The 26068-nt window shown below is 43.2% G+C and overlaps 3 protein-coding genes across 4 annotated transcripts; all 3 read left to right on the top strand.

Annotated features, from left to right (window-relative positions):
• The first annotated feature begins 1852 nt into the window (after positions 1-1852).
• On the top strand, positions 1853-7633 carry srxn1 (sulfiredoxin 1 homolog (S. cerevisiae)). 2 transcript variants are annotated; one of them, XM_070969524.1, is made up of 3 exons: positions 1859-2125; positions 2821-3071; positions 7616-7633. In XM_070969524.1, the coding sequence occupies exons 1-2, from the start codon at positions 1889-1891 to the stop codon at positions 3028-3030; spliced, it is 447 nt and encodes a 148-aa protein (XP_070825625.1). In that variant the 5' UTR covers positions 1859-1888; the 3' UTR covers positions 3031-3071; positions 7616-7633. The 2 variants fall into 2 exon arrangements, with proteins under 2 accessions (XP_070825626.1, XP_070825625.1); XM_070969525.1 differs by lacking the exon at positions 7616-7633 and having other exon boundaries at positions 1853-2125; positions 2821-4550.
• Positions 7634-11770: 4137 nt separating this feature from the next.
• tcf15 (transcription factor 15) lies at positions 11771-13235 on the top strand. Its single transcript, XM_070969523.1, has 2 exons — positions 11771-12472; positions 12942-13235. Exons 1-2 carry the CDS (start codon positions 11996-11998, stop codon positions 13002-13004), a joined length of 540 nt encoding a protein of 179 aa, XP_070825624.1. The 5' UTR covers positions 11771-11995; the 3' UTR covers positions 13005-13235.
• An 8506-nt stretch (positions 13236-21741) lies between these two features.
• On the top strand, positions 21742-25838 carry LOC139335632 (uncharacterized). Its single transcript, XM_070969338.1, has 5 exons — positions 21742-21833; positions 21951-22079; positions 22216-22429; positions 23145-23314; positions 25352-25838. Exons 1-5 carry the CDS (start codon positions 21807-21809, stop codon positions 25403-25405), a joined length of 594 nt encoding a protein of 197 aa, XP_070825439.1. The 5' UTR covers positions 21742-21806; the 3' UTR covers positions 25406-25838.
• The last annotated feature ends 230 nt before the right edge of the window (positions 25839-26068 follow it).

Genomic DNA, 26068 nt, shown 5'->3' with positions numbered 1-26068 from the left:
CAGGATGTGTTTGGTTCAGTTTTATTCTACAAGGATATATAACATACTGCTACCACTGTTAATGATTACATACTATATATAGGCCTCCTTCATGTTGCAACTGATCCCCGTGTGACCAATTAATCAACATAAAAGGCGCTTCCATTGGAGTCCAAAGTATTTGTAATAATTCAATATAATGGCCTGCCTCTCCTGTCCAAGAAATCATTTTTAATTGTCTCATTAGAAGATGCTGTAGCTGTGGGTTGGAGAAAACAACAATAGTTCTGTTTCCACTCCACTGCCACAGATCTTTGAAGCTTTCCACTTACCTGTGCAAAGCTGCGGGCCCAGACGTCCCTTCAGTAACCACAGCAACCTGGCTGGCTCTTTGAAATCCCTGCAAAAATAGAAAATCACCAAGTAGTGCACTTTGAAGGAGGAAGCCTATATCATGCGACAATACGAAACACTGACCTCATTAAAAACTATTGTCACCAAAGGATTCTGGGCTTGTAGCAGCTCTTTTCAACTGCATGACTAATTGCTGGAGAGAATTTTAATGAGACACAGTTTGGCCATGAAATGAATAAGTTATCTTACAAAAGGGGTAAAGTTTGTGTTTGGTATTACACGTATGAGCCATGAAACACTCGACAGCTACCACCAACAGAGTTTAAATGGTAAGAAACAGACCTGTTGACCTTCATGTTCTGTTTGACAGTTCAAAAAACACACTTAACATCGGTTCAATAGCTTGATGCTTCACAACTTTTTCTCATTTTATACAAATTTCTTGTTAATGTGATTTTGAGGACATGTTCAAGAAAATGGCACATTACGTCTGTTGGGGTCTCAGAGACTCCAGCTGCACATGGTTTAAACACAGAGGAGTTTCACATGCCCCATATCTGCAGGTGGTGTTGACAGAACTTTCATGCAGCACTACCCTTCACAAATCTCAAATAAATCACCATTTCTGTCATTGGAGTATTATGAGGGTTGGGTCTAACTGACCTAAAACCTGTACTGTCACCATGTACATGTCTTAGTCAAACAAAAGGAATGCAGGTGACATGAAATGTTTCCTTATTTGGTGCAATAACAATACTTAATGCTAATCCACATCCTGTCATCTTTGTCAAAAAACCCAGTTTGTGGCAAAAGGAAGGGTTGACCTGTTAATACCTTTCTACATATTGCGTTTTATCAAGGTCAGAAGTGTTATATTATAACACCAAAATTGTTTGGGGGGGGGGGGGGGGGGGGGGGGTGATAGCTTTTACTACCTGCTTAGCACCAAATAACAGGCATATACAGTTAGCCACTAGCTGGTGAACAGTATGAAGCATCTAGCTAGCAGCTGAAGAACCAGATATTTCCCTGAGGAGTTGGTCGTGACCAAAACCAGAGCTAAAAGAGAGCGATTACCTTACTTACATTCATCAGGTGTCCCGAAACACGACTCCAAATGAATGATAATGTTGTTTTGTCACTGAGTGCAGCGTTATAAATAAGCAACTGTTCGCTAACAAGTTCGCCATGACAACTTAAAAGGTGATGCTATGTCAGTTAGCGTTCACCACTTTTTCCTGCTGTCCCCAAGTGGCCAAAAAAAATTGCTAATTCTGTCATTATCCTCCTGTCTGTGAATGTTACAGCGAGGGCCAGTAGAACTGCATTTATGCTACATGCTAACGAAACAAATACAACTTTTTACATTAGATAAATAAAAAGTAGTTCGAACATATTATGCCAAAAGTGGTTCCGACGGACAAGAGGGGGCGTTTTATGGTTATGATTGACAGCGCGGAGGACCAATGAAAACGTCCGTTAAACGACGCACTACGTAAATAAGCTAGTATCAAGGAAGTAAAGAAACACGCAAAACTCTACAGTAGACAGGTAAATGTTTCGGCTGTGGCTCAACACTGTGACCAAGGTGAAGCCGTTAGTTTCGTCCCGTGGAAACACGTCGGTAATGTCCACTCAGTCGGGCGCAGCGGACGGCGACAACAGCGACAACAGGTCGATTCACTCGGACAGTGTCGAGGAGGTCCATAACGTCCCGATGCACGTCATTATCAGACCGATTCCTCCGGTGCTGGATGAGCTGAAAGTTCAGAGTCTGATGGACACAATAAGGGTAACTTGTGTTTTATATGTAAATATGTGTCTGAAGACAGTCCTGTGTGTGTGTGAAAGAATGAGACATGGCGTTAAGATACAGTTAAACGTCTCACAACACTGCTTTGGACTAACTTAGCTAACCAACGTGAAATCACTAACGTCACTAGCTAACGTGTATATTTGTGCTGCTTGCATATTATCCCCAAGTCCTCTGATATGACTGCAGCAACACATACAATGTTTAATCAAGTACTTTTGCTCCAGTGTTAGTTGTACTTGAGTATTTCCTTCTTATGTTACTGTATACTTCTGCTGAGCATTTCAGAAAGTTATAGTTACAAGTTGCCGGGTGTAGACTTGAGACTGATGACTTGGACTTGAACATTGTACTTCAGACTTGGCTCCCTAAAAACTTTGCTGGACTTGATGCTTATAATGTATCACAAAATTACACTGTGAAAGGGCCCATTATCATCAGAAGTGCAGTTTTGATGATAATTATTCTGTATTTTTACTTGAGTAAACTGAATGCAGCACTACCTCCATCACTGCCTAAAATGCTGTTACAAGATTCCTACTGGAGCATGTTTGCAGTAATGTGCAGCTTCTCACTTTACTTTGCACTATAGTGTATCTTTTTTTGCAATACTCGGGTAGTATCTGCTCCATACTCGCTGTATGGAGTAATCTTCCGTTTGTCCCTCTTTCCAGGAGACAGCAGACATTAGCGTTGTTCCTCCCATTGATGTGCTCTGGATCAAAGGCAGAGAGGGGGGAAATTACTACTACTCCTTTGGAGGCTGCCACAGGTTTGCCGCCTATCAGAGGCTGAACATGCCGACCATCCCGGCCAAGCTCATCAAATCAAACGTCTCAGACCTCAGCACTTACCTGGGGGCTTCGACACCTGATCTGCGGTGATGCTGGAGCAGCTTGGGAGTTCTTGGAGAGACTCGGCTCAGGTTAGGTGACTCTCACACGGAGTTTTGACTCTTCTGTTGCAGCTGGTGACTGCAGAGTAAAGGATTTACCAGCAGGGGGAAACGTAACTCTTTAGTTCGACACATGACATTTTTCATTTGAAACCACTGAAATGTAATTTAAAATGTGTTTGTCAATTTGTGTTTTTGTAAGTTATACATTTGTACCAAGTGAGTGCCTGTCATTGAATAACTTGAGGCTGAAAACACCAGTTGTACTTGCACATAAAAAGTAATTTAAATGAACAGTTTCATTGAAAGAAGGCTGTGAAGGGCGTATAGTTGAATGGAAAGGAAAGCACAGGTGTTCCCAATAACATTAACAATGTCTCTGTTGTATTCAAGTGTCACAGCATGTGATGACAGCAAGCCAGCGTGCACAATATGTTGCTGCATTCACACCATGTTGGCAGAATGGCAAGAACAGAAAAAGTCCCATATGGCGCATTTCCATTACACAGTTCCAGCTCTGTTCGACTCGGTTCTACTCTACTCTACTTGGTTTGGTTGAGTTTCCATTACAATTGAGTACTTCATAGTACCTCCTCAACGTAGGCGGGGTCGTCATACCACGGCTGCGTGAAACTGCCATGACGTCAATTTGTACGCGACGCAGAGCCGTCAAACAATGGAGGACATCGAGGCGATGTTGTATTTGCTGCTCGGTTTGTGGCTTTTTAGTCTGGACCTCGTCGACGGACCACGGTGATATTTTACGAGCAGCCATTTCTCTCGAGTGAGAATAAAGAATAAAGTAAGCGGTTGCTGTTGCCCGGCGTTACAATGGAGGGGGTGGGATTGTTTTTCCGGTGTGGACGTCGCAGACCAGTGACGACACTCTCCGGCCAATCAGTGGCCGACAGGCTGTTGACGTCACACATATAGTATCGCTTCTACTCGCTTGGAACCTCGCCAGAGCAGGTACTAAAAATAGTATCGGGTACCAGGTCCTATCCCTAATGGAAACACAAAACAACCGGGTAGAGTAGAGTCAAGTCGAGTCGAGCCGCGCTAGTGGAAATGTGGCAATAATTTCGACTTCAGAGCGTTCCTTCCAATGGTTCGCCCCACTGGTAGCCTTTCCATCACACCATATAGTAAATTTTCTAAATGGGTCATTTTGTCTGTGTTCCCTATTTCGTTAACAAGTGAAACTGGATACAAACAAAGTGTTTTCCCTTTTAAATTGGCTGAGCTTGCTGTCAGCGTCGAGTCTGAGTCTTGAGTGTTTGGATGTGACTGATATCGCTGCTGTCAGAATTTCCTCATAATTACAAGTCAGACTCTGTAATTATCGGCGGGGGCTTCTCCCACTCGGCTGCTCACGATTACAATCCCAGTTGATATGATGTGAACATGATGCATTATATTTACTGTCCGCCATTTTATTAGACTATCCAAATCCTTTGTGTGCAAATGTATACGCCGTGTACAGCAGCACCCCCAAAAATTCCACAATGGGAGTAGCATCCATGACACGTGCAGTGCTTTCTACTAACAATGGTAATACTCAATATTCACTGCACCCAATTCAGATACCATGACCCATCTGTACTTCCAACCCCACTATCGCATCAGGAGTGACTACAAACACATCCCAGCACCCTGAACTTGAAGCAAGTGAAAGGAATTCAGCCATATTTTACTTTACTCTTTACACCTGTGGTTTTCTTACATGTCAAAATGTCTTCATTTGAAATGCACGATGTGCGCCTTCTGAGTTCCTCCTCCTGAGCGCTGAGGAAGATTTAAATACAAGTTCTCTCACATTCAGGTTATTTTAGTCTGAAATGATATCAAATGTCCCCCTAGTCAGTCTTTTTATTTTTTGTGGTCCGACTGTTAATTTTAGAAATCAAATGGTGCGGAGCTGCTTTGTGTGCGGCAGCAGATCATGAGGAGGAAATATGCGTTATTTAAATAACTAGAAGAACAACAAAGCCCCAAAAAGTGCTAATAATTAAGTAGGAGTGGATGAAACAAAGTGGAGCATTTTGTATTCCATCCAAACCTTCTGAAATCCCACGCACAGTCAACTCTGATTGTGACGTTTCAGACAGCACAAGAAGGTGAGGTAACAGAGAGGAGCCTGTGGAGCAGATGGCTTGTAGGAGTCAGCTGTTATGAGAACATCAGGCTGACGACGCCTTGTGTCAGAATGCAAGATGTTGCCGAATCTGCCCCTTCCTCCAGTCATCAGCCTTTCAGATTCCCCCCAGCCTTTCCCTCCTCTAACCTCTCAGTTTGTGTTTGGTCAAAGAAAGAGGAGGAATGAGAAGTGCAGTCCAGGTCAGTTCATATCAAATCTCCCTAAACCAAAGCCTTTTCTCTCTTCCTTGAAGTGACATCACATAAAGTCCTTCATGTTAGCATAACCTGACTGATGGCTTACTCTTCACGCTGTAGTCTGTACCACAGTGTGAAGAGTAAGCCATCAATAAGTCATCTGTTTACTGTAAATAACACAAATAGCTGCCATTTGCTTCCCTTAAACATGCAAAACACTGATGATAATGGTTTGTACTGCTGTGATGAATATTCTCCAGTAAATGTACACAATGCCCTGTTTGTTGTTGGTGCTGACCTTCAAGCTGCCCTGCTTCATAAATCAAGTCATTTCCCTCGCCCCTCTGTCTTGGAGGAAGGAACTATAGGTTTGCGGGATAATTTAGGCAAACTATACATCGCAGGTCATCGCGTGGAGACTTTCCGACATCAGCGCCTTCACAATGCGAGCTCAGAGCTGCTTGATGATCTCCCTTTGTGGCCATCGAGGAAATGAAGGGAGACCTGGGGCTGCTTTTACCGACCGGCCCTAAAGGACTCTAAATTTCTTCTCTGAATCGTCGCGTGTGAGTGGACTTCCTGTGGCTCGCTCACTGTCTGGAAGTAACCATATCCTCAAAGGGTTTGTGACACTCAACACCGGTATGAAAAAAAGCATTGCACCTGTTGCTTCGGGGAGTGGTTTCCATGGGTGGTTCTGTACGCTTTATCTTTGAGGATTTAAACAGATCAAGGGGATTTAAGGGGCTAAGAAGAGGAAGTGTTTGTGGTCATTTTCACAAATGTACTGATGCCATGTCAATTCTCATATCCTTTTTTTGCCATTTGTTGTTATATTGCTCGGTTGTTACTTAACAAATGAACTTTATGTTTAGGTTTTCTGTGTTCAGCATAGTTTCTGTCCTGTAACATCAGTACAAGAAAAAAGGCATTATCAAAATAAACCACAGAAAAACACATGAATCTAAGGAGACTGCTTTTTTAATAGAAAACAAAGCTGATTTTTTTGTAATCGATTATTTTTTTTTATATGTGAGGACCCTCTGGTGGCTGCAGGCTTCTAAGCAGCAATGTAGTTTGTGCATGAGGTTGACAAGCCATTACCTGTAGATTTTCACAATTATAAGTACTGAAACTGAGATACATACCCAGCCTTCAAATTAAAAGCATTGTTAAAGCACTGATTTAGGATAAGACCAGAACTTTGAGTTGTGACACAGTGAAACTAGTTGCATTAGTTCTGTCTTGTTTAGGGTTAGGGTGACCTCACACAATGAATTCAGCATAATCTCCTTCAGGTAGAGCTTGAGAAACCTGACGAGTCTGGTCTGTTTCTGAGAACAACGTCCAAGTCTGCAGCACTCATCCATCAGTCAACCTGATTTCACTTGAAAACAGTGCACATATCACATTCATTGTCTCCTGGTGACGCAGAGAGGATCACTCATTCCTCTACGAGCTCTCGCTTGCTGTCTGCAGTGTTTATCCAATCCACAAATTTACACCACATTTTATCATCTGCAGAGTGATGCTTGATGTTATTCTCGATTGTACCATATTGTGCCGTACAAAACAAAATAAAAACTTAATTTTTACCGTAACCAGGTTGAACTAAAGGGGAGCATTAAAACAGCCCAGTCTGCTGGTTGTTTTTATTATGACAGATTTCTCTCAGGATGTGTAATTATTTTAAAGGTGATAAACACTGATGAAAGGAGCATTTTCCAGTGGCAGAATAAAACTACCAAGACCCCACAAATGTGATTCTTGCGCTCCTTTAGAGTCTGCCTACATTTCAAATCCAGCTAAAAACTCATCTCTGGTTAGCCAGCTCACCCATTTGTTCCACTTGAGGAGGCTTTACAACCAAATCCTCTTGAAAGAGTTAAGTTTTAGTTGTTTGAGTTGCTGGTGACTTCTCACAGCTTCCTATCCGGAATTCCCTGAGACTGCTGCTGGCTGCAGGCGTGTAATTTGTGCCAGATTTGAAAGGCCGTATCCACCCTCTGACCTCACCGCTGTGTGCTCTGTGACACATTGCACATGAGCCTTCGTCTCTGCGCAGCTTTGTGGAAGTATACATGTGGTATAATAGCGATAGCTTGTGTTTCACGCAGGCTTGGACCTTGTGGCGTGGCTCTGTTTGCTTAGCCCTGCCAATCAGCCAATGCATTGTCTGTGGTCAAATATCATGTCTGCAGTGTCGTCCTCTAACAGCACTCTGTTGACTTCAGCTGTAGGTGGAAGCAAAGCCCAAAGTCCCTGCTGTGACATCAGGCATTTTGATCTGCCAGCTCCCAAACATCTGAGTCCACCTGCAACAGAACAGCTGTTGCTCTGCAAGGGAGGTGGGTGATGCACCTACATGTTAATGTGTGTTTATTAGCAAAGACCCCAGCACCTTAAAAGGAAGAGGCACTGTAAGTCCCATCCGACACAGATCTGCAGGAAAACAGGCATTTAGTGGATAAAGCCTGATTATCAAGCAGTGCCTACAGCGTGATGCCACACCACAGATCCCCTCTTCACATGCTTTGCTGAAGAAGAGTGAGGAAAAATATGAGATAGGCCGTAAATGTGCTGCATGTTTTGGATTGATTTATGTTCAACCTTAGCCCTAACCCTGACCACCTGCAGGAAACACTGTGGGACGGACCTCCCAAATCCCACAAAAAGACCAAAACCAGCAGTGAGTTAGTCCCGTCTGTCAGTACTTTGTGACTTCCCCTGCCTATCTGCTCTCAGCCCCATGTGTTTCTACTGAAGATATCAGTCTGTACAACAGGCTCCTGAGTTTATTATTTCAATTTTTAACAAGGCTACATAATTTCCTGAGATTTCCTGGATTTGTTGGGGGCCATTTTCAGCAGCAGGTTTAATGCTCTGTTGGATATTTCACAGCTTGAGGACAGTGTCTGAGGGATCAGCTGCGAATAAACTACATTTGTCATGTTCTTTGTGATGAAGAAATATCTCAGCCAGTGCAAAGGTGTGGCGCATTGATGTGTTTTTAATAGTTTTAGGACAACAATGGGGCTCTATAGCACAGAGGACTAAACTGTATCCGGCTTTGGCTACTCAGGCGGGATTTGTTCGTAGGATCAATTCTTTGTTGTTTTTCAGCTTTTTATGGGATTCTTTGATAATGAGAAAAATCTAGATATCGCCAGACTTTAAATGAATGTAAGGAAAAGGCGTCAGTCCGCTCTCTTTGTTCTGACATGTATGCAAATGTGTTATCAGCAGAGCAAACCTGGAGAGTGGGGCAGAGCTGGAGAGAGTTGCCGCTGCTGTCTGTTGTATTGCTTCATGCATTCCAGTGTCAGTGACTTAACGAAGACAAAACCATCAACCCATCCACCAATCCTCAGGCCTCTGGAAGAAAAGTGGGCGAGGAGCAGAGTGAATGCTGCTCACTGTGATTGGCTGTGCGCTCAAATGCAGATTTTAAATCATCAAGGAAACTAGATGATGATCACAGATCTTATAAAACACAGACGTAGTCTCAGTGACGTCACCCATAGGTTTCTGAAGAGGCTGTCGCCATCTCGGCAGTGCCTGACTCCCAGATAATCCAAATATGGGTAAATAGGCGGAGCTGATGCACTTGAATGAAGCCTGGTTACTGAAACCTAACAGCTAGCTTTCACTCAAAGCAGCCATGCTCGTAATAATGCCTGTAAGCCTTGATAGAATTGAAATGTACAGTTGTTATGAATGGGGAAATTAGTTATAGTGAGCAAAACTGTTTTTTGTACCAGGCTGTAAGCATGTTTATGCTGAAAATTGGGCGTTTTAATATGTTCTCTATGTTAGTACTTCATGTTAAGACTAACATGTTGATGTGCAGCAGGTATGTTTACTGTACTGCCCATATTACTTTAGCATGCTATCATGCTAGCATTTGCTAATTAGTACACAAGGTAGAGTTGATGCTGATGGGATTTTCATTAGTTTATAAATGGTGTTTATATATCAAAATTTATTTTAGATCAATTAAAGTGTTGACCAGAGGATGGTGCTAGAGAAAAAGCCAGAGTAGATGTTGAGATATTTTTAAGGTATAAGTCATTTTGACCTGCTGGGGGCGCTAGATGAAAAAAATCCAAGGATCACCAGAGTTGGAGGGATTCATCCTCTTGGGCCCACGCCTATCTGTACCAAATTTCATACCAATCAATCCAATAGTTGTTTCACTAAAAGCCAAAAACATCAGCCTCATAGTGGCGCTAGAGAAAAAGTCAGGGGCTCACCAAAGTTAAGGGATTCATCCTCTGGAAACCACGAATGCAACATTTCATGGCTGTTTCCATGGAGGAAACATGGCGCAGTGCAGACGTAGAAAAGCTTCCTGTGTGTGCTCGATGGCTCAGACTGAGCTGCTCTTCTCAAAGATCTCTGAAGCACAACAACATGGGACTCAGTGGGCGGCAAACCCAACATGCCGTCGCCTCGTCAGTGCAGATAAATGGATCCACGTCTTCCGGACGAGCAGAGGAGCGTTTCACACTTCCATGAAATAAGAGACTTGTTCTGAGAACGCTTCAACTTCAGCCTTCAGTCCTGAGCCAACATGCTCACACACACACACACACACACACACACACACACACACACACACACACTCCTGTACTGCACAGTAAATTCACAGTGAGAGAGAGAGCGTCTGTGACTGGCAGTATAATGTTTGCTGATAGTTGACGGGGTTTGTTGACCTTTAAGGTTCCTTCACTGGATCATCAGATATGACAACAAATTAAACCATTTGTACATCTTTCACAGCTCTTCTTGGTTTTTTAATGAACGTGGTTAAGGTTAAATCTCTGGAGAGACCGTCTGATTTTTGCTGATTGAAATATTCACGCAGCCTTGGTCCTGTGTCTGGCTGGCGTCCTCTGTAAGACCTCAGTGCTCCCTCAGCAGACGGTTTGGGTGTCTGATGTCTGACTGTTGATGCAGCTGAGGCACATTGAAGTGGTTGAATGTGCTGGAGGGGACTCGTGTGCTGATGTGGCTGGAGGGACTAAATCACCCGTTTGTCACTGCTTTGTTTTTTTGAACTCAGGTCAGCGAGCGAGCAAATCCTTGCCATTCCAGGATCATCTGCTCAGTGTTTGTTTACTCACACTTAACTTTCCCCTGCCTTCCTCGCTGTGAGCCAACGGCAGCTTAATCTGGTGACATAACAGTGGGATTATTTACTCTGAGCCTGTTTGTTGCTGTGTAGCAGTGATACACGGTTGAACATTAAGTCAGGCTTCCTGAAAAAGATATTCAAATTACAGAACTTCTTGCATTTGACTTCACAATTTCCATTGGAAATTTGAGAAATGGCAAGACAAACAGAATTTACATACACGTCCACTGAAGTTCACCAAGCACCTGCACGATTACATTTAGATGCTGAGCAAGCTGAAGTACATTTCGACTGCGTCGGTGCGCTTTAGCAGCCAACAAAAACAAGCCTCAGTGGGTGGCAGCACCGTAAACATGTCAGACTCACACAAGATAGTAAACCATGAAATAATAAAAAGCAAACTTTAGTCCCTAAAAGCCATTAAAAGACTTGATAGCTTATACATCTGCATATTCCAGGTTTATGATCAGGCTCCTGGCCCAGAAACTCTCGTTTTATGCACAGCGAGAGCTCAGTACACAAGAAATATACATGCAGTGATGGAACGGAGCAAAGTACATTTACTCAGTAACTGCAGTTTTACACTTATGCTACTTTTCTTTATTATATATCTTGTTATTGTATATATAAATTAAATATTGTGCTTTTTACTCAACTACCTTTATCTGACAGCTATAGTTTCAAGTTACTTTGCATAAAAACACAATCAGTTCATGGAAAAATGCATTTTTATTGATGAAACCAGCCAACATTAACATTATTATTATCTCCACTTTGAACAGCGACACCAAGATTCTTCTTACTCATCAATGCACAAGCAGTAATAGTATAATATTCAGTTACTTTCCCCTCAGTGTGGATCTTCTGCATTCAGACTTCTTGTATATTTTGTAGTCATGTCACATTTTGAATGCAGGATTCTTCCTTTGAATGAAGTATTTGTATTATAGCTATGCTTAATACATTTGTAACTCACCTGTTGTTCAGTTTATTGCAATTCGACATGACATTCATGACAGTATTTAAAAAAATTAAACATAATCACTTTTTAAAAATTGTCCAACACATGCAGTGCCACAGTGTCTTTATTATTGCTGTGGGATGTGACAGTGTGTGGGGTTCTAGTGATGGGAGTATTACTTTATATTTTAATGTATCTCTGTAATATTCATGTAAAAGTATTTTGCACTTGTGATTTTCCACAGTTTGTCATATTTCTGAGTTATTCTTTGTGCACGCTGAGGCTGGAGAGGTCAGTGTAACACTGTGTGCTGCAGGCAGCTCCTCCCCTCCAGCTATAAGAGCCCAGCTGACCGGGGAGTCAGGGCCCATCCGTGAAACAGGCCGGTGCAAACTCACTTTCTTAAAAACGTCTTTTTTCCGTCTGTATGTGCAGCACTGTGTGCCGGACTGAGATGTAGGGTTCGTGCCTGAGCTGCTTCTCGGTCTGATCTCACAGAGGATTTGGAGCTGGGACTTGTGGATGATGACTTTCGCCATGCTGCGGCCTGTGGCGACACATTTGATCTATTCAGACTTCACTATCACGTCGGAGGACGAAGAAAACCGCAGCGGGAGCGACGGCAGCTCGGAGCAAAGCTACTGCGGCTCCACCGAAAAACGGAGACGGATTTCCCGCAAAGTGGACAGAGAGTCCGGGGTGATGATGAAACAGAGGAGCGCAGCGAACGCCAGGGAGAGAGGCAGGACCCAGAGCGTCAACACCGCCTTCACTGCCCTCCGGACCCTCATCCCCACCGAGCCCGTGGACAGAAAGCTCTCCAAAATCGAAACTCTTCGACTGGCATCCAGCTACATTTCCCACCTGGCCAACGTGCTCCTCCTCGGGGACGGCGGCGCGGATCAGCCGTGCCACGGCGCGGTTCATGCGCAAGGGGAGAGCGGGGCGCAGCAGCCGCGCACCATCTGCACCTTCTGTTTGAGCAGCCAGAGGAAAGGGGTAAATGCTGTTTCACTGTGTGTTCATGGTCGAACCGGCTTAGGACTGAATGCAGCTTAAATACAGCTGGTGTTTAAAATATCTATTTTATCTTGATCAGACTTTTTGAGAAGGTTGCAGCATCTCTGATTCATGACCACTTTTGACTTAACTCCATTATTTTGTCTTCCTGTGTGCATTGAAATCATTTTTATGTTCTGCAAAATGTTTATTCTTCACGTGGTTTTTATTCCTTTTTTGTGTTACTCTAAGAACTTCAGTGCAGTGCAAAACATAATGTGATAAACAACATAATTATTGGCTTCCTCTCCTGCATTTGGACATTAATTTCACATCAAACTGTGAAGCAGAGAAATAGATAATTTGCAGAAAATAAACTTAAATTGTATTATTATCACAATGCATCTGGTGCAGTTAAGTGAAATCTCACTGGATCTTTGCATGACTGAGACATTTCTCATTTTTCCAGATAAAAGATGGCAAAGAGTGTTTAAAGCTGCGAGGGCTGGGTCCACTGCGAGTGAGACGCTGACAGACGACCAGTGAATGATGAGCAACCTGAAAATCCTCAAAGACTTTCTCAGGGAAGAGTCAGAGCTGGTGTTACACACAAACACAAACACACACACACACGAGCACACACACTTACACATGCTGGATCAAATGATGGAACCAAAGGAGAGACTATTTATACTTGACTGAGAAATTTACGCATAAGCCTTTCAAGGATGCAGTGCATTTGTTTGAAACTTATGAGTTTTTGCCCCCCCCCCAAAGGTTTTAAATAAAATATATTTTATCAAAATAAAAGCGATCATTTTCCTGATTCCCCATTTTTCTAAGGGAACACACCTGTGCCATGAAAGAAGTGATCATATAAGATGTGTATTTCTGGGACTAACGATCTTTTGAGACCTCCTTTCAAGCTGGGTGGCATTTTAGAAAAAGGATGCTTTTATTATACAACAAAAAGCTGAGTTGCAGTTTTATAAATGGCCTCAACTCGTCTAGCTTCTCTAATAAGAAAGTCAAATTCTGTTAGTTTGACACCTCATTAATATACTGTATTTATCTTCAGCTCCATTTGCAAATACCAACATTCTTCACCACCAACTTATTGGTATCAGATGTCTCTTCTGTCTTTATGGAAAGATGTCTCACACACACACACACACACACACACACACACACACACACACACACACACACACACACACACACACACACACACACACACACACACACATTTCCATTGTTTCCAGTAATATTGCCAGGACGTTGTTTATGAAGCCTGCAGAGCCAAAGCAAAGGTTCAGGGTTTCTGGTGTCAACGCCTGCTGTATTTTTTTCCAACTCTCACGATTGGTGTTTTTTGAAGTCTGTTATCGATTAGTCACGGCAAATAGTAGCCCGCACTCGGCCTGGAGCCCCCAACACAGCTGTTGGCATGTCAGAGGGATAAATCACTGCTGTGGGCCCAATGGACAGGGAGAGATGGGGTGAGAGGTCGGAGGTCATGGTGGAGCCCAGAAGTGAAAGCCTGCTGATGTGTAATTATGGCAAGTGATGCACATATAATGCTGGCATTGATCTGAAGGTAACTTGAAGTGGATTCTTGTCAGGAGAGGTTGAAGATTCACCCTGAATCTGATCCTCACTCATTTTCTTCCTTACAGTCAACAACAGAAGTTCAGTTCCTACGTTTGCATCCACCTCCCACGTGGTCTGCGGATCACCCGAGCAGATTCAGACGGCTTCCACGGCAAAAAAGTTTCATAACTTCCGAGAAATAAGCCTGCGAAGCAAAAGCAGGCCAGTCTCTGCGGGCCTCTCTCTGTCTTCTCCGGTCTGAAAAAGGCTCGGCATTATTCAGTCCAGCAGGCAGATTGCAGCTCAGACACACAGACAGCTGAGCCCGAGTTCCTGTCTGGCATCACTTTGAAACAGACCGCAAACTCAGTCCTCAGGATGACAGAGGGAGGCTCCCCGGTGGCACAGGAGGATGTATGGAAAGTGAATTTTAAGACTGTTAAAGGTGCATGCTGGGGGTCCGAGCCCCCCTCACCGCCCCCCATCCCCCGCTCGCCCTGTCAGGCTTTTGAATTTGCTGTGCTAAGTCCTCCGTGCTCGGGGCCCGGGCCTCCTCAAATGGCTCCCCGAGGCTCCCGCCGGCAGGAAGATGTCACGGAGGCACAGGAAGGGAAAACAACGCGCAGCCGACCTCTCTGAGGAACTCTCTGTGCGACGGGCTTTGGGTCAGCGCCAGTCCTGACATCATCCGGCACTGGGACCCAGATGTACAGCTCTCTGGTGGTACTTTTCAGAGCGAGTGAACCAAATAGTGAGTTTTCAACAAAGTCGGATGGAGACTTTTTTTTTTTTTTAGATGACAGGTAACAAATTGAGTGCAGAGACCAGCAGAGGAGATGTGTTGGGGGGAACAAAAGCAGCAAATATAGTGTGGATCCGTTTTAACGTGTCTGACAGGCGAGGATCCATCTGGGGACCACTGCGAAGGTTTACTGCTTCACTTCAGTGAGTTTTTCCTCTTCCTCTGACCCTCGCATCTCTGAATCCCAAAAGAGATTTTGTGCAGGAAGAAATTCGGCAGAGATAAAATGAAGCTGGACGGCCGCTCCAACTCCTCCTGCCAGCTTTGTGACCTGAGAAGAAGAATGACCTTGATAGTCTGCACTCCGTTGCTTTGTGAAAGCTGGAAAAAAAAAACAGAGCACTCATTACTTTTCTTTAAGGCTCTGCTCCTGCTATATGAAGTCATCTGTTTGAAGGATGAACTCATTGTAACCTAAACATGAAGCTAAGTAGCACAGAGACACAAAACAGAGGGCTAGAGATGCTTTTTATTTCCATCTTTTTTGATAATTGGATTAAAAATTGGGCTGCACGGTGGCGCAGCAGGTAGTGCGGGTGCCTCACAGCAAGAAGGTTGCCGGTTCGATCCCCGGGTCAGGCGGGGCCTTTCTGTGTGAAGTTTGCATGTTCTTCCCATGTATGCGTGGGTTCTCTCCGGGTACTCCGGCTTCCTCCCACAGACCAAAAACATGCTCGTAGGTTAATTGATGACTCTAAATTGTCCGTAGGTGTGAGTGTGAGTGTGAATGTTTGTCTGTCTTTGCATGTGGCCCTGCAGTCGGCTGGCGACCGGTTCAGGGTGTACCCCGCCTCTCGCCCATTGTAGCTGGGATAGGCTCCAGCCCCCCGCAACCCCGAAAGGGATAGGCGGTATAGATAATGGATGGATGGATGGATTAAAAATTGACCCAGTTTGAATCAATACAGCACAAACAAGACATTTGATTAACTTGACCAATTGGTTGTTTTAACTCATGCAGTGTTATTTGTGTTAGGTTATTTACCCAGGCTACTGTAAAATTAGGTTATTTTGACCCAGTGATAAAGATAAGAAATTAACAAATTCATAAATGTACTGTTCACAAAACCCTGGGACGCTGAGAAAAACATAAATAAAACAGGATGTGATAGTTTCCTAATCCTTTTTGACATATAATCAATTTAAAAAACACCACAAAGACAATATATTTAATCTTTGACCTCATCAGCTTCCATTGATTTCTTTAAATATCTGCTTATTGTGAATCTGATGCAGCAACATGTTTCAAAGACTGGAAAGATGTGGAACGCTCCAAAAACACCTGTTTGGATCATTCCACAGGTAAACAGGCTGATTGGTAACAGGTGAGAGTATCATGATTGTTTATGAAAGGAGCATCCTGGAAAGGCTCACAAGCGAGGATGGAGCGAGGTTCACCACTTTGTGAACACATGATTGGATGATTACCACATGGACTCAGGAAGGAGGTGTGTTTTTATTAACATTTTACTCAGTGTCCCAACTTTTTTGGAATCAGGGCTGTGAGTTTGCAAAGAGTCATAGTAGATTAGAACAGTCTGCAGCCATAACTCAACAGTCACATAAAGAATGACGCCGACACTGAGTCAACACAACCTATTGTTTTCCAGCCATGGCTACTGGGTAAAACCCAGTGTTGTGTCGGTGCCATATTGACCCAAACTGCATCAATTTTGACCCTGTGATTTTCAGTGTGCAGGATTTCAGCACTGAAAATAAACCTGACAAAGTAGCAGCAACAAATTTTATAACGATTTTCAGAAGATTTGTGAACAGGACCTGGATGCCAGATGGCTGCGCTACAGCAGTGAAGTTCAATAAAGTTCAATTGTACAATAAAGTTCACTTTAGAGTAAACCTAAAGCAATGTGGAGTGTGTAAAATGTGTCTTCTTTATGTTGCCCATTGAAAGGCTCAGTGCTTTATTATACATTACAGATTACAGTTTAATGGTCTTGTCTCCACTGTTGGAGAGAGCCATTTGTGCATAGATGAAGAAGAAACTGACAGAATGTAACATCTCAGCCTGTTCACGTTGATTGACTAACAGTTATTGATCTAAACAAACAGCAGAGGAGGAAACAGTCAGAGTAAGGCAGCACAGTTTAATGAATCCTGCTGAGAAATGGCTCCATGAAAACATCTCTGCACATTAAACACAAATCACAGCTCAGACAGCTCAAACGTGTTCCTGTTCTTGCCTCAATAGAAGAAGGGGGGAAGCTAAAATAGATGATCCATAAACGGGAAGGATGTAAAGCGTTTTTTCAGCATCATCTGGGAGCGCAGTCCTGATTCCCAGGTGGGTGCTTACCTTCAGGATTTTGTAGTCGTGCCAGAGAGCTCTTGTTAGAAACAAACCTGCACATGGTCATATTTTAATAGCTTTTTCTCTCACAGCCTGTTTCAGCATGTTTCAAACACTCGCTGGCTGGAGAGATGGCCCCCTCGCTCCACCTGCATGTCAAAGATATTAATGGTCCTGAGCCACCGCGAGGCTCGGGGCTCAGATACCTTGCTTCCGATTTTACTGAACATGACCGGAGGAGGAGGAGGAGGAGGAGGAGGAGGAGGAGGAGGAGGAGGAAGTCTGTCTGCCCGGCCGTCAGCTGAGCGTCTGTGGGGGAGAAAAGCCTGTCTGAGAAGTCGGTTGTGTCTCCTCGAACATACAAGAACAATTGTTTTCATGTGCCAGAGAGTTTGGCAGGGCCTTCAGACAGAGGGAGGATGATGGAGGGCTGTACAGCGAAGAGGATGGGTGGGTGGAGGGAGCTGGCAAGAGGAAATCCCAGAGAAGAAATTAGGGAACAATACAGAACGTCGTAACGCAGCTCTGTTCTGCCGTGGTCTCGGACAATCAAGCCCCAGGACTCAGCCGCCTGCCAAAGCCTGAGGCAGAGGTGAGAATCCAGCAATACGGACTGGAAGGGTTTTTGTTTCCTTAAACAAACAATCGAACAGGCAGTGAGATGCAGGTCCGCAGCCTCGGTTCCCTCACAAAGACAGGAATCATTTCAGCCAGTTACAATCACATTCAGGAGCACAGAACAAATGTATTATCCAGATCAGACAGCAGAGAAAATCATATGTTCTCAGTGAATATGAACGAGCTCGTCCTCTCAGGCCTCTCGTGTAACTGCACCCAGTGTGTATTGATGTGTGTGTTTGAGATGTGTGAGTTAATTGAAATCATATATAATTATATTATGAAATTACATAATTTCCCAAAGTCCCGTTTGGTTTTGACATAAACAGAACCTTCAGAAAGAGTTCATGTGTTGATTTTTTCAAAAGTGGACTCTCCTTCTTCTAAATATATCTCTTTCAAGTATAGAATTTAATTAGAATTAATTAATGGGGGGGGGGGGGGGGGGGGGCTCACTGCTTGCTGCAGGACTTTAAATGTGTGAGACACGAGTCAGCCGGACCTTCGGTAAAGTCATAGGTGAGCTGCGGCCTTCTTTGTCACACATTTTTAGCTGATAAATCACACAGAAAGTCATCCTAAGAAATCTTAAAAAACAGACACCGTCTCAGTGAGAGATGATTCGTCCCACGTGTAATAAATTCTCTTCATTCTTATGTGCTATAAACTGCCTCTTGGTGCTCCTCCAGCTTGTCCCTGCTCTTGTTGATGCCACTCGTTTAATCACGTTAACATTTTATTCCTTGTTTATTATTTTATTCTGCTCTGCATCTTTAGTACCAACACTTTTAATCCCTTCAATTGTTTTATGTTTTTATTATCTTTATAGTGCGTGTTTTTATGCGTCCTTGCTTCAAAAACAACTTCCTCTCATGGGACAATAAAAATCTCACATGAAGGATTTGATTTGTTTATGTTTCAGTTTAGAATTTTGGCGTTATTAGATTTTTAAAATGACCATTTTAGCAGATTTTCCTCCTGACAACTATAAAACTTAACTAAAAAAATTATCTCAAAATGTAATTTATCAGCCTCTGCAGCACTGAAACATTGGTACTGTTACGGTCCATCAAAGAGCCATATATCTGCCAAAGCCCAGTAAACACACAGTCTTCATGGGAAAGTCTGCGTGTGCAGGACCTGTGGGAGGGACGGCGGAACTATTGGGACGTTTCATTTCAGCAAACAGAGCAAACAGCCAGAGGATTTCCTCAATCAGAGGTGAAAGAGTGTGCAGTGAACAACCTCGCTGACAGAAACATGGAGACCTACGCTTGCAGCTGGGCGTGCTAACAACCTCTGGGATTTACTGTGGCATGCAACACCCTTTAACTGCAGCACTTAGAGCCCGAATCAAACAAATACGTGCACACATCTCACGTGCACTCACTCACATTTACACCAGCAATGAAACCTTCAGAGAATCCCAACTGTGATGAGTCTTCAGCAGCCTTGTCACTGAATTAATAACCACACTGTTTCCTCACAACACGTCATTTGTGTAAGTGTAAAATTCCCTCGTGCTTGATTAAGAAGTTTTACTAAATGCAGAACTGGAGTATCAGCACATCTGCGGTGACTGACACGTTAAAGATATTTCAAAAATGCAGAATATCATGCTTTGCTATTTATTTCTCATGCTGAGATTACCCCTGTCATAAATCTGAACGCGCTCACAGCTGCAGTTACCGGTGTCCAATAGGAAGCGGACAAAAAAAAAAATCCTCATTTCCACTGATGATCTGTGGTGAAATCAGTGAGGTTCTACGTCCCTGCGCTCGCTGTGCCAGCTGCTGCTGAATGAGGCATTGTTTAAGGCAGATGGTGGAATCCAAAGACCTCACCGTTCCCCTTTTCCATAAAGCCAGCCTGCTATTAATAACCATATATCGACCTCCTTTGTCAACAAGAGCGACACATACAAATAATATGCTAGAGGGGAGACAATGGGGAGTTCCCTGGGATGAAAACAACAGGATGAGCCAGCCTCATATGAGTGTGTGTGTGTGTGTGTGTTTGATGTGGGTCTTAAGCCACTCTCTTGGAGAAACGTGTCACTGGCTGACTAAGTAACATCCGGTTAAGCAAGTCCAGATCATTTGTTGCACCAAAGTTAGGTGCAAAATTGTGCAATAACTCAGTTTCATTCAAAAACACCATGAACTGCCGGGACAGGCCCACACAGGCCAACACTTTATATTACCACATACTTCTTCTTGTCTTTATTCTCACTTGTTGCAGTGTTTTTATTGTATGGTGGACTGAGAATTAAATGTTGTATGTTTTCTGTTGCCTTATTTTTGGTTGTTTCTGGCCGTCTCTGTTTCAAAGCGTCTGTTTCCAGACACAACAGTGATGTCACAGCACGCTGACACACCCTGGAGTGTACGACCACGTCACTGCAGCAAGGTGAGAAGTTTAGCTGCCAGTGTGCTTGTCAGATCGTCAAATAGCTCCACACACACACACACACACACACACACACACACACACACACACACACACACACACACACACACACACACACACACACACCTTTCCGGTGTCGGATGAGGGAGGAGCTGTGTGCAACCACTTCTGCAACTTCCCGAAAACGACATTCACACCCACCTCGCTCGGCGATCGCTCAGCTGTGTGGAGCGGGGAAAGGAGCCAGGATCGCTCTTTTTGTTTCTGTCACATGTCATATGTGAACAGCGGAGTGCAACTGTGCGGATGTTATCCGCATACTGAAACAACACTGGGTCTCATCCATCTTTATGATGACCAGCTTTTCACTCGCCTTCCACGGTGGCCTTTTTGACAACAAGTCAGACGAATGAGTTCTTTTCGAGTACACGCCCCTGAAAAATCAGAGCTCTGCGAAAATTTGATTTTCGGGAGGTTTTGAGGGAGAATTCAAGCGGCAAACTACGTGGAACGTGGAAGTTCCACAAACTGCAGTTCCTCCAATGGCCTCTTGAGGCTGGCTCCAAAAGTGAGTCAATCCCCATAGACCCCCATATTAAAACTTCATAGCAGAAACAAACGTGTTTACAACCTGGTGCAACTAATTTTCCCACTCATGAGAACTGTACGAAGGCGAATCTTTATATAACTCACTTTAAGTTTAAATTATGTGAACGCTTCATGTTATGCAAAATTAAGGGCACGGCCACTTTGAGTGAAAGTGAACTGCTGGATTTCAGCAACCACGCTTCTTTTTGCCACCTCAGCTCCACCCGCGCTCCGCACTCTTTGCCTATTTTTGGACGAGACGGGAGTTTGGCGGAGTCAGGCGCTGCCAAGATGGCGACAGCCATAGCCAATGAGCTTCACAGTGACTCCTCAGAAACCTGTGGGTGATGTCACAGACACAACATCCATGTTTCATAGAGTCTGTGGGAGCAAACCAATGATTTAGCATTCCATAAAGTATGGGAGCTCACAGGAGACATATTTAAGTATTGGTCAATATCCTGACTTGTAGTCTCTATTATGGGTCAAGACCCCTAAAGCAGTGAATCCTATAATTTCATGAAACTCATCTTTCCTTAGACCCCTTTTTTAAACCCCTTACTTTGAGATGCAGCCTTCCCGTTCTATGTTTAAGTCTGGAGATAAAGCAGACGTCATTATCAGAGCCACAGAAGACATTACACAACTGTTTTTACAGGCCGAGTATCGCGCTCTGTGACAATTAAACTGTGTAAAATTGGTGGCGTGCCCCTTTAGGTGAGTCTTCAGCTGCACTGCTGAAAACCAAAGTCCTCTTATGGGGGCAGAAAATATCTGAGTTGAACTGAGCTGGCAGATGTTGAGGGCCCAAAACTGTTTTGTTGTCCTATAAAAAACTGAATGTGACTGGCAGTAATGTTGCACTGCTCTCAAGCACCACATGGTGGCAGAATCGTCTCAGACAATGAATAGTTTCAGTACCCTTTTACAGGAAACTGAGACTGTGTTTCAAGTGAAGTGAGAACAAAAATACACCCCTGAGAGCTACAGTTAACACAAGCGACAGATGAAGAGTGAAAATGTCTCAGAAGGTATTATTCATCAAGGTGAGTCAAGTCTGACTTTTATATAATTGGATATATTTATTGGGAATCTCATCCAGTTGGTAAGAAAAGTAGTTCAGTGTACTGATGCTGTGGACACTGTGTCTTTGATTATCTCAGCTGCTGTTGGTGCATTTGGCAAACCAGAATCCTGCAGAAATTCAGGCAAACTGTAATGAAGATGTCCTGCTGACGTGTCCAGGTGTTGACACTGACAGCAATGATTTCCTCTCAGTGACCTGGTACAAGGTCAGTGAAGCATCTCAGGCTCTCAGACGTGAACGCTGGTCATTTAAGCCATGATGAGTTCACCTTGTCCGTCAGTGTCTCTCACTTTATTTGACATGAAAGTGCAAAAATGACTTCTGGTTGTTACCGTGAACAGCTTGGCAGCGAGAGAAAACATGGCATCATCAGGAGAAGTAAAAGAATCGAGGACAAGCGGTACCACAACTTCACTCGGCCGGCCAGGTTTGGAGAGAAACACAGTCTGTTCCTCCCCAGTGTGACACCTGAAGATTCAGGCAGCTACGAGTGCGCCATCAGTGCACATGTAGGGGGTCAGAATCGATATCTGCGAGTCGACCTGATCGTCAGTGGTGAGTCCTGAATTTGTTTTTAATTGGCAGCATCTGAACTGAGATACACACATCCCTGGATAGTACAGTGTATTGACAATTTTTCTATTTAAGTAAATTCTGGATTTCTAATGCAGAAGTCTGCGGCAGCTGCAGGTTATTTTGCTTCATACTTGACAGTTTTGCAGGATGCAGTATGGTACAGTGTAGTACTACTGGCACATCCTCAGACAGCAGCACAGTACAGAGCAATTGTTGGTATGTCATCAAATCTCACAGTTTCAAAGATCACACTTGGTTCAGGAACTGGAAATAATCAAATTAACACAAGATTTGAGTTTAGATGTAAATCAGATGTGCCAAAATCTTCCAGTTTGATAGAAATAAAGGGTTGAATACTCAACAATCCAGATTGGTTGTTTACAGCTTTTAAAGATGCACCCAAATTGAGAACTTTGTCAGTATAATCTGTATTTATTCAAGAGCATCACCCAAATTTGTCTTCTTTAACCTCATTGCTACTCTCACAGATTATGCAAAACCACATCAAAAAGCAGGAAACGCGCTTCCATCGCCTCAAACATGCACACATTTTTCTTTCCGGCTGTAACATTTCTGCATTTTCCACACATGCATGTTTTACCAGTCCTTCTAAATAAAGTGTCCACACACACACAAATGCTACCTCTGCATGATGAAGGGATTTCTATTCATTGTTCTTGTCCTTTTTTTTCAGTGTGTGTGACTCAGGCTGACCCGACATCAGTGACAGATGTGATGATGAACACGACTCACAACGGCCCACTCTATCACAAAAACGTTGAGGACCTGCCAGTCATGTGGAGCATTATGGGCTATGTGGCAGTCGCTCTCGCCAAAGTCTTGTTATCTCTAATCAGCGTTTGGGTAAATAAACTCTATGTTTCTGCACGCACTGTATGGATTTGTTACAGGTTCTGAAGCATACATGGTGAAGTCAGTTTATTTATCAAGCACATGGCAAGCGCTTCATAGCTAGATGATTAAAATGAAAATAAATGGGAATGTGGAGTGGAGAGGAGGAATTGATCAAAAGACTTAAGGGATCTGGGGAGGAGCTGATGCCAATCCATGCCAAGCTTCAAAAACATGTGAAAGAATCTGAAAATCAGGCCAGTATTTCAACAGTTACCAGTGATGGGAAGCAAGTACAGGGGAGGTCCTTCATCATCGTGGGTAAAATAATAAAGATGTGGTTAAGGTTAGGGAATGACCCAGGCTGCTGACTATTGGTTGGAAACAGGAAACAAACTTCTGTCTCCTGTCTTAAAGTCTGATGTTTTGTTGATCCACCAGCCCACCTGGACCCCCCTCCCTTTGTGGGTTAATGATAATGTCACATTCATCCCTTCTGTGTTTCCGCCATCACTGCAGCCACTCAAAGCTTTGAAACTTGAACATAAATATAGGTCATTTTGCAGCACTTGCTGATGCGGTTGTTCATGTTGAGAGGACAAAAGAGAGACAAAAATAGATTTTCACTTTCTATTTAAAGTGAAAACATGTAAAGATCAGAGTGATCTTGCATATACATGAATATTTCCAAACCCAAGAATGAGGGTTAAAGCACAGATTTCATGTTAAGTTAAAGAAGACTTCTGTGTGTACTCTTGTTTTTTTATCATTCAGCATTTGACACATAAAAAACCTGGACCTTTTGAAGGGGAAGTACAGCTGCACAACTGTTTTTTTTAAAAAAAGGCATATTTTCCATTGGCGTTTCTGCAACATGTTCTGCAACGACTTCCAAGCCCGCGTTTGCAGATTGCACTTGGGTAGCGTCGCAATTTCAGAAATATGTTTTATAACCTACATTTATCAAAGGTTTAGTCACATATGTCAGACCTGTTTCTGACAACATCTGAATCAGAGGAGTGCTAATTTTAAAGCAGAACACAGCCGAACATGTATTCTCTCACCTTTGCAGTGTTTCAACTAATGCTACAGACGTTCAGTGCCAGTTAACATCATTCTGTCTGTCTGTCTGTCTGTCTGTCTGTCTGTCTGTCTGTCTGTCTGTCTGTCTGTCTGTCTGTCTGTCTGTCTGTCTGTCTCACTGAAAGCTGAGGACAAGCTTTTGTTTTTAAGCTATATTCACTAAATTCATGAATCATTTCTTAGAGTATACTCTCACCTGTTACCAAAGAACCTGTTTACCTGTGGAATGATCCAAACAGGTGTTTTTGGAGGATTCCACTCCTTTTGTTGCCCTTGTCCCAACTTGCAAGTGTTACTGGCATCAAATTCGCAATAAGGACGTAGCGTTACGAAACAATGACGTTGATGAAGCATTAAATATGCTGTCTTTGTAAAGTTTTTAATTGCGTTAAGGAGTATCAAATGAATGTGTTCTGTTTTATTCATATTTTACACAGGGTTGTAGTTTGCAGTGGTGTTGAACTGGACTACATAAGATTAGCAGGTGTTAGGGTTAGGGTTAGGGAGTGAGTGATATTAGATAACTTCAGTACAACAGTCCAGTGCTACAACACCACTAACTACAACCTCAACAATAAGCTGAAATGAATGCACCTCTGACAACAAAAACAGAACATTATTATCTTCATGGCTGAGCCGCTGTACATACTAAAGCGGCTGTGGAGTGTATTTTTTATTTTTAAAAAGGAAAGATGTACATGTTTAGTGTGTAAATCTTGTATTCTGTAGATTTAAGAAATGCGGTTTGTCTCAGTGTGGGACTCTGACACCTCTTAGACTGTTAGCAGACACACTGTAGGCGAGCTCATTCCTGCTCTGTGGTAACATTTCCTCTCACAGTGGGCCCTCTCCACCTTCAGGGGTTTTTTTAGTTTGACAAACGTAGCGGATGGGCTTCTTTTCGGTTGAATAATTCACTAAGATGATTTGTTCTGTGCTGTTTTGTCCCTTTCTGTGGTCATTCAGGTTATTCGAGCTGTTCGCATCATGTCTTCAAGACGACAGCAGCATAAGTGGTGAAGCTGACTGGGGAGCAGATCATGTACATACACAGACAAAACCTTTAAATCAACAATTACACGTGACCTTGTTTTTATATTTCTTATTTATTGTACTTGTTCTCAGAAATGTTTGCATAATGTTTCCAGCCAAGTGACCTCAGTCTGTAAAAATGTGTCACCAAACAACCTGTCACCTGTTGCTATGACAGTGGTCAACTCGACCAGAGAACAGAAACAGGCATGAAAGGCTTCTTCAGAGGAACAAAAACTACCATCCATGGTGTGTGTGGTGGTTTGCACGCTGATACTGATGTAAACATACTGTTGTATATAACAGCTGAATTGATAACTGATATGCTGTAACACTGATTTTATACATTTACATTGTACAGTGATGTAACTTCTGATATCTGCTATCATTTACCAGTAAAGTTTAAATTACAAAGTTTTGTAAATGATTGAAAATGATTTTACCATTTGTGCTGCTGATGACTGCAAAATGATAGATTTACTTGACAAAACTCAACAACTGCTTCCCCCAGCTTGTGGTTTCACCCACAATATGTTACACTGGTGGTTCCTGTCATGAATCAAGTGCTCAAAGGCACTGATACCACCCTGAAACAGTGACACCACCGACACCAATGGAAGTCATTTCAACAAGTCTTAATCAGATACGCTC

The sequence above is a fragment of the Chaetodon trifascialis genome, chromosome 8 (genome assembly GCF_039877785.1).
Source record: "Chaetodon trifascialis isolate fChaTrf1 chromosome 8, fChaTrf1.hap1, whole genome shotgun sequence".
Lineage (NCBI taxonomy): Eukaryota > Metazoa > Chordata > Actinopteri > Chaetodontiformes > Chaetodontidae > Chaetodon > Chaetodon trifascialis.
The sequence above is the reverse complement of the archived record's forward strand: the minus strand, read 5'-3'. Positions and strand labels throughout refer to the sequence as shown.